This window comes from Apteryx rowi, unplaced genomic scaffold, assembly GCF_003343035.1.
Source record: "Apteryx rowi isolate R43461 unplaced genomic scaffold, aptRow1 scaffold_1122, whole genome shotgun sequence".
NCBI lineage: Eukaryota > Metazoa > Chordata > Aves > Apterygiformes > Apterygidae > Apteryx > Apteryx rowi.
Window position 1 is genome coordinate 83,385 of NW_020447334.1, and position 7,342 is coordinate 90,726.

Genomic DNA, 7,342 nt, shown 5'->3' on the forward strand with positions numbered 1-7,342 from the left:
GGGGCACACAGACTCCTCCTTGGAGAGGGGGTCTGCAGAGCTAAGGGCATGAAGCAAAACCCACCTAAATAAGGAAAGTGTCTGCTCTTCCTAACCTTCTAAAGCCTTCACACCTTCTGCAGTCATGGCCAGCTCACCGYCACAGGCCAGGGTAGAAGTAGAGAAAAGATGTGAACTCTAGTTGCTGAGATGAAGGAGGATCTGTTAAGTCATTTTACACACTTCCAGTAAACAGTATATCCTCTTGCAGCAGTGCAGTTTGCCTTTTTTCCTTCTACACAAGGTTATTGTAGGAATTCTCTCAAAAAGGAAAACTGCATTTAACAGAAGTCCAGACCATCCTGTCCTAAAGTCCTTTCTGATAAAGTGGKTCCCTTGTACTCAGGTGGTGCTGATGCATCCGTAAGATTTTTCARTAACCTATGCATTGTCTGTGGATTACGATCTTAGAGTGTCTCTAAAATCTATTCTATATGGAAGCCCACATATTGTGTGGGTGGGCTGCCCTCCCTTTCTCTACAAGTGCTTATTCCCTGACTAAACTACATGAAAGAGAAAGCATGCATGATRCTTCCCTCAAGTACATTCTGAACTTGTCTTTCTATGTAGCTCTGGGCCTTTGTGCTACAGGCAGGATTTCTGTGTAGTTGATAATGTCTGGTAGATTTCTTCACCATGAACATGTCCAGGTTCCTTCTGAATCCCTGTAATCCTTTAGCATGCAATAACAGCTTACGCACATATTGTATGAAGAACCCACACCTCTGTGTTTTTGAACTTGCCTTCAGGTAGTTTCATTTGCTTTCCACACACACACACATTGCCCCCTGCCTTCCACCCTCCGCACTTTCCTGTTCTTTTAATGCAACAGACGGTTAAAATTTGATCCCTGTCAACCTCTCCACACTGCTGCCAATTTTCTAGATCTCTTTTGTATCCCCACTCGGTTGTCTCCTTTCCTATCTTAAGTCTCAGGGTTTGTTGAATTGGTCCTAAAACAGAAGCTGCTCCATATCTTTGATCATCTTTATTGCCTTTGGAATGTTTTCTGTTTCCTCTGCCCCCTTTTAGAGATGGGGGAAACTGGCTCCCCAAAATATTAAAATGTCATCACACCTTTGATCTGTATAGTGGAACAATAGTCATCTCTGTTTTGTTCATTCATGATATTTCCTTGAAGATTCAATTTGCTTTTTTTCTTTTCTCTTTTCCTACCACTGCTGACAACTGAGTTGATATTTTCATGCAATTATCCATCACAGGTGGAAGATCTTGCCCCTACTGGTACAGTCAGCTCAGAGCCCACCTTTTTATATGTGAAACTGGATTATGTTCCTCCAAGTGTATAATTTTGTGTTTATCTATGTTGAATTTTGAATGCTATTTTAATGTCCATTCACTTAATCTCATGGAAATCCTACTGCAGTTAGCCATCAGTGCTTGTCCTCACTTCCTGGAATAGCATTATTTCATTGGGAAACATTTTGTACCTTCCTGTTCAACTCCTTTTCAGGTTGCTTTATCAATAGCTTGAACAACACAAGCCCCCAACAGAGATAACTCTTCTCCTTTTGATAATTATTTATCTGAGTGAGGACCTTCCTTCTTATCCCATGGCTGCATTGTTTCTGTAAAAACCTTTGATGAAGTACCTCGTTGAAAGGTTTTTGAAATCCCAGGGGATTATATCAACTGGATCTCCCCATACACATGCTTGTCTATCTTTTCAAAGAAGTCTGTGTTGATTCAGAGATAAGGCTGACTTGAATTTAAGGGGGTCCTCCCTTTGGAATAACACAAACTACCTGTCCTCATCTCCACATATTCCCCCTTCCCAGAAAGTGCTACAGGTGCGGGGTTGACGCAGCGCTCACTGGGAACTCAGCAGCCATGGCTGCAACAGTGAGCCCCAGCCTTGAGAGCCTTGCCCCAACAGGCAGAGGTCGAGACTGGACATTGTGACATTTTAGCGAAGGCCCAAAGTCTTCACTGCTGGTTCATTCTGARCTCTGGTCAGGCCCAGAATCAAGCTGTTTGGATACCCAACTTCCTTGTTGCCAAGTCTGTATAATTTGAATGGAAAATCAATAGGCTAGACTGGAAATGCCAGCTGCTAATGAACACTGCAGTGTTCCTCTTTCACTGATGGTCTACTGCAGATGCCGCTTGTATGCTCACTGACCCATCTTGCCACAGGCTACAGAGAGAGAGGCTGGTGGTCCAGGCTCAGGTATCTAAAATACCACTAAGGAAAGGACCACATTCAAAAACCAGGCTCTCATCAGAAAGAAAGATGCCCTTAGGAGGGGTAGTGCTTCTGTGGGCAGGAGACTCAGCTTTTGGGGAGATTTATCTTATTTACAGGAATTATCACAGAACTGTCAACCAGTCCCCTCCAGTTTTAGTCCAAGTGGGTGTGGTACTTTTCACTGTCCCCCTGTCTAATTAAATTAATAAAGTAAACTTAAACTGGACTGAAGAACAGCTTCTGCCACCCTCCTACAAAATATAAACTCTATCAGTATCCGGCCCTCCACAAATCTCCCTTGGAGAGAGGCCAGCAAAAAGCAGATCTCACGCTTGACAGTGTCTAGATTGACAGCTGTATCACTTGCTCACAAATGGAAACTGCTGAAGTGCAATAGGGGCAAATACCAGGTGCTGTTTTGAGATGGAACAGTAGGTAGGCTGAAATGGTACAAATCACTCTCAAGCATTATTTCCCTGGATTTCTCTGTCTTTGAAGTTCCATTTCTATTCTTGACTCAGTCACTAATGTAATATAAAGGGCATAAGTAGTTGGCAGGTTGGTGACAAAAAGCAGTATTGTGATGTAGGCATACAAGGATTATAAGCAAAAGTTGTGCCTAAAAGCTAATGGTGATCAAGACTAACAAGTAAAAACTAACAAGACTAACAAGTAAAAAGAGAAAAAAATGTAAATTAGTGCTCACAGTGTGTAGGCCAAGAAATCTACGGTCTTTATTCTCTAGACATTAGGGCAGTTACAAAGACTAATTACAGAAGAAAGTGACAGAGGGTTTCACATTTTGTGCACTACCCACGTCACTTTGATGCCTCCTGACATCTTCACTCTTCCTCTTCGATCTTCTTGCTGTGAAACTCCCGGCTCTTGGCTCGGAGCTTGTTGACCTGTGACTCTGCAATGTCAGCCCGCTCCTCGGCTTCCTCCAGCTCGTGCTGGATCTTGCGGAATTTGGAGAGGTTGACATTGGACAGCTCCTCCTGTAGGGGAGAGGGAGGTGATGGTGAAGAGCCCAAGGCAGGGACTTTCCATTCATCTTGTGACTGGAACTTGAGGGGCTTTGGATGTAAACTGGGGAAGGGCCCAGCCCTTCCACCCCCCACCTATCACTACTTACTGATAGGCCTCARACAAACTTCCYTATCTTTCCCTGTTTAGAACACTATGTGTGCCTCCTGCTTGGGAAACACTCTTGCTGTGATTCAGAGTGATACTTACAGCCTCCTCAGCTTGTCTCTTGTAGGATTTCACTTTCATTTGCAGCTTGTCCACCAGGTCCTGGAGCCGGAGAATATTCTTCCGGTCTTCCTCAGACTAGTGCAGTTGGTAAGCAGGAAAGAGAGTGCATTGGTTTCCCCACACCAAAAATAGCATTTCCCCATGGCAATCACRTTAAAATGTTTTGGCTTCCTGGGAGAAGGCTGTGTCAGCACAAGAAGGCCTCCTGCCTTACCTGGTAGRTCAGCTCCTTCACCCTCCTCTCGTATTTGCGCACACCCTTCACRGCTTCAGCGCTGCGCTTCTGCTCAGCATCAACCTCCCCTTCCAGCTCCCGCACCTGCAATGAGAAGGTCATGCTTGGAATTCCCCAGTGGTGCCTCATGGCACGTGCTCYCTGATGCACAAACACCAGCCCTACGCACCCTGGCCTCCAGCTTCTGGATTTGCTTCTTGCCTCCTTTCAGGGCCAGCTGCTCAGCCTCATCCAGRCGGWGCTGCAGGTCCTTCACTGTCTGGTCCAAGTTCTTCTTCATCCTCTCCAGGTGGGCGCTGGTGTCCTGCTCCTTCTTCAGCTCTTCTGCCATCATGGCYGCCTGGAGAGCAAAGGAACAGCGCCAGTTTGCGGCGGGAGACATGTTGGGGCAGAATCCATCCACCACCAGCAATGCAAGGAGTCCCCAGCTCACATCTGTGATGGCCTTCTTGGCCTTCTCTTCAGCATTGCGGGCTTCCTGGATCGTCTCCTCCATTTCACTCTGGATTTGCATGATGTCTGTTTCCAGCTTCTTCTTGGTGTTGATCAAGCTGGTGTTCTGTGCAACAGAATGAASGTGATTTCTACTGTTAGGCCTAACTCTTCTGCCTCAAGAACTGAAAATGAAAGCATATTCCTTATTGAAGTCTTTGATGCAGGAGTCCGCTTTAGAGCCCTATTTACAAACTGGACATGCTGACTGGCTGGGCTTGTCTTGTGACAACATTGCTYTTCAAGTATTTACATGGTAATCACTTACTTGTGACCTTCTATGCTATCTCTTGTCTATGGGAGTCATTTGCAGCAGGGTTCCTGACCTGGGTGTGAAGGAGCTGCACACGTTCCGTTGCATCCAGCAGCTCCTGCTCAGCCACTTTCCTGGACCGCTCCGTCTGCTCCAGGGCTGCCCGTAGCTCCTCAATTTCAGCCTGCAACAGGTTTGCTCTGCGCTCCACCATGGCCACCTGCTCCTTCAGGTCCTCCTGTGTCCTGAGAGCATCGTCCAGGTGTATCTGGGTATCCTGTAAAGGAGGCAGCAGAAATTACAAGGTGGCATAGTATTCTTGCCCTGAAGAAATGAGCTAAGCCATTCACTCAGTTCTCTCTCTGCTTAACGGACCTTCAGCACTGCCTGTGTGTTCCTCAGGTTCTTTTGGGCCTCTGCAGCCACGCGGTTGGCATGGCTCAGCTGGATCTCCATTTCATTCAGGTCTCCCTCCATCTTCTTCTTCAGCCTCAGCGCTTCATTCCTGCTCCTGATCTCTGCATCCAGSSTGCTCTGCAWGGACTCCACAACTCGCAGATGGTTTCTCTTCAGCTGGTCGATTTCCTCATCTTTTTCTGCTATCTTCCGGTCAATCTCAGACTTGACCTGGTTGAGCTCCAGCTGGAGGCGCAGGATCTTCCCCTCCTCATGTTCTAGGGAGGCCTGGACAAGTGGACGGGGAGAGTCATCACGTGACTAAATCTGCTGCTTACCTGCCAAGTACTCTCTTACACAGTATTTTAGGAAATCTGAGTTGGCTGTGCTCCACAGCCAGGGCAGAGGAGAACCACACATTTTGTAGCCACACGTCCCTGTTGCTCGTACTTTTAGTGTGGACACCAGTGACTACTGCCGTGTACCTCAGCTTCCTCCAGAGCAGCCTGGATTTCAGATTTCTCCTGCTCAATCTGCTTCTTCACTTTCTCCAGCTCATGAATGGCCTTTCCTCCCTCTGCAATCTGCTCCGTCAGGTCAGCAATCTCCTCTGTAGGGACAGRGACAAATGGCAGGGTCAGGCACTGAGCAGCAGCAGAAACGTCCTGCCACAGGAAGGTGACAYGCACCCTYGCAGCACTGCRGGCAWRGASCCATTTGRTGKGGTGGCTAGAGAAGCTTGCAAGAAAGGCCTGTGAGGAGCAGAGCGGCCGGGACTTACGCTGCAAGTTCTTGTTCTCCCGCTTCAGCGTCTCCAGGTGGTCCAAGGACTCCTCRTAGGCATTCTTCATCTTAAACAGCTCCGTGCTGAGAGAGCGAGACTCCTTCTGGGAGGCTTCCAGCTCAGCCTGCGTTTCCTCATACTTCTGCTTCCACTCTGCCAGGATCTGAAGAGCAASAGGGCCTGAGTAYGGAYGTGGCAACCATRAGGGGATGCTCTGTCCCCACRGCACAAGGCTGGAGCCCAGGTTACCTTGTCGAAATTCTTCTGCTTCTTGTCCAGAGCTGCGCAGGCAGCATTCGACCTTTCCACATCAATCATCAGGTCCTCCACTTCATTCTGCAGCCGCTGCTTTGTTTTTTCCAGGGAAGCACATTTGGCATTCACAGCTTCAACATGTTCCTCCGCTTCCTGCAGACGCTGCGCCAGCTTCTTCCTGGGAGGCGGTAAACAGCACCGACTTAGAGATCACTGGGGAGCCAGGGCTGTGTTATTCACAAGAGAGCACTAGTCCATTTTACAGTCCGTCACCCCAGTATTTTTCACAGAAGACACTTTCTTCCCCAAGACTGGATGCAACATATAGATAGAGTCCAACACTTCTGTGCCCTGACTCTATACTGAGTACTAGGCCTGTCTTAGCCTTTCTAATCTTGATGGGTATATTTGTCTTCCCAACCCGGTTTCTCCAGAGCACACTTTGCCTCTCTCATCCACCCTAAAGCAGACAGCTGAGCATCCTTATCATTTGGTTATCTCTCTCAGCTATACCTTCAACCTGCCCTTATACTTTTAGGCACTCTGACAAATTTTCTTTGACTGCCCCAGTCTCCTCCAGCTGTACCACATCCCAATTCCCACATACTTGGCCTCTTCCAGTTCCTCCGTGCGCTGAATAGCATCCGTCTCATATTTGGTTCTCCACTGGGCCACTTCACTGTTGGCCTTGGACAGGGCGCGCTGCAGCTCACCCTTGGCTTCCTGCTCCTCTTCATATTGCTCCCGGAGCAGGTCACAGTCATGGCGAGCAGATTGCAAGGCGTGGGCCAGGGCATTCTTGGCCTGSGRAGACATCAGKATTGGAAACTTCAGTACGTATTTTGAGATGCTTCTTGACAGTGAAATTGTCAGGCACAGGAATATTGCCCTAGGGGGAAGGACGGGTAAATTCTCACAGAGAAGTGTAAAGCTAGGAGCTGATGAATCCTTCATAAATGTGTTCTAGGAAATCAGGGTTAGTGAAAGGTGGAAATGATTCTGCTGTTTATATAACATATAGCTGTTTATATAAGTGTACTGTGAATGTACGAAATGTTTATATAAATGTTTCTACAGTTGTGTCTAAATCCTATATTAGAGAGCGTCACAAATTGCATCGAAGCCTTGTGGACAACTTCCTCTAGGGTAGAAACCAGGCTACAATTAGGTGGACTACGATTATCTGGTACTCCCTCCAGCACTATATGGCTTTAGGGAAAGGCTCCCTGAAACAGAACTCTGCCTCTAAGGAGAAAGAAGCCTTTTACAGGAAACATGGGCACCTTTATTTCTTCCTCCAGATGTCTCTTCAGTTCCTCAATCTGTTGGGTAAATCCCTGCTTGCCTCTAGATAGCTGAGAAATCAATGCATCTTTTTCCTCCACCTGGCGTGAATATTCACCTGCAAAGTGTAAAAGAAAC

General features: G+C 47.3%; 1 protein-coding gene across 1 annotated transcript in view; it reads right to left on the reverse strand.

The window, feature by feature from the left end:
* Window positions 1-3,090: 3,090 nt before the first annotated feature.
* Window positions 3,091-7,342, reverse strand: part of LOC112971890 (myosin heavy chain, skeletal muscle, adult-like) — an 18,006-nt gene continuing 13,754 nt past the window's right edge. Inside the window, exons 23-34 of the mRNA XM_026077764.1 lie at window positions 7,204-7,322; window positions 6,528-6,724; window positions 5,915-6,098; window positions 5,663-5,828; window positions 5,367-5,491; window positions 4,861-5,169; window positions 4,559-4,762; window positions 4,174-4,299; window positions 3,910-4,080; window positions 3,720-3,824; window positions 3,485-3,580; window positions 3,091-3,246 (exon numbers count right to left, since the gene is read on the reverse strand). Coding sequence (XP_025933549.1) covers window positions 3,091-3,246; window positions 3,485-3,580; window positions 3,720-3,824; window positions 3,910-4,080; window positions 4,174-4,299; window positions 4,559-4,762; window positions 4,861-5,169; window positions 5,367-5,491; window positions 5,663-5,828; window positions 5,915-6,098; window positions 6,528-6,724; window positions 7,204-7,322 — 1,958 coding nt within the window. The remainder of the gene's footprint in view (window positions 3,247-3,484; window positions 3,581-3,719; window positions 3,825-3,909; window positions 4,081-4,173; window positions 4,300-4,558; window positions 4,763-4,860; window positions 5,170-5,366; window positions 5,492-5,662; window positions 5,829-5,914; window positions 6,099-6,527; window positions 6,725-7,203; window positions 7,323-7,342) is intronic.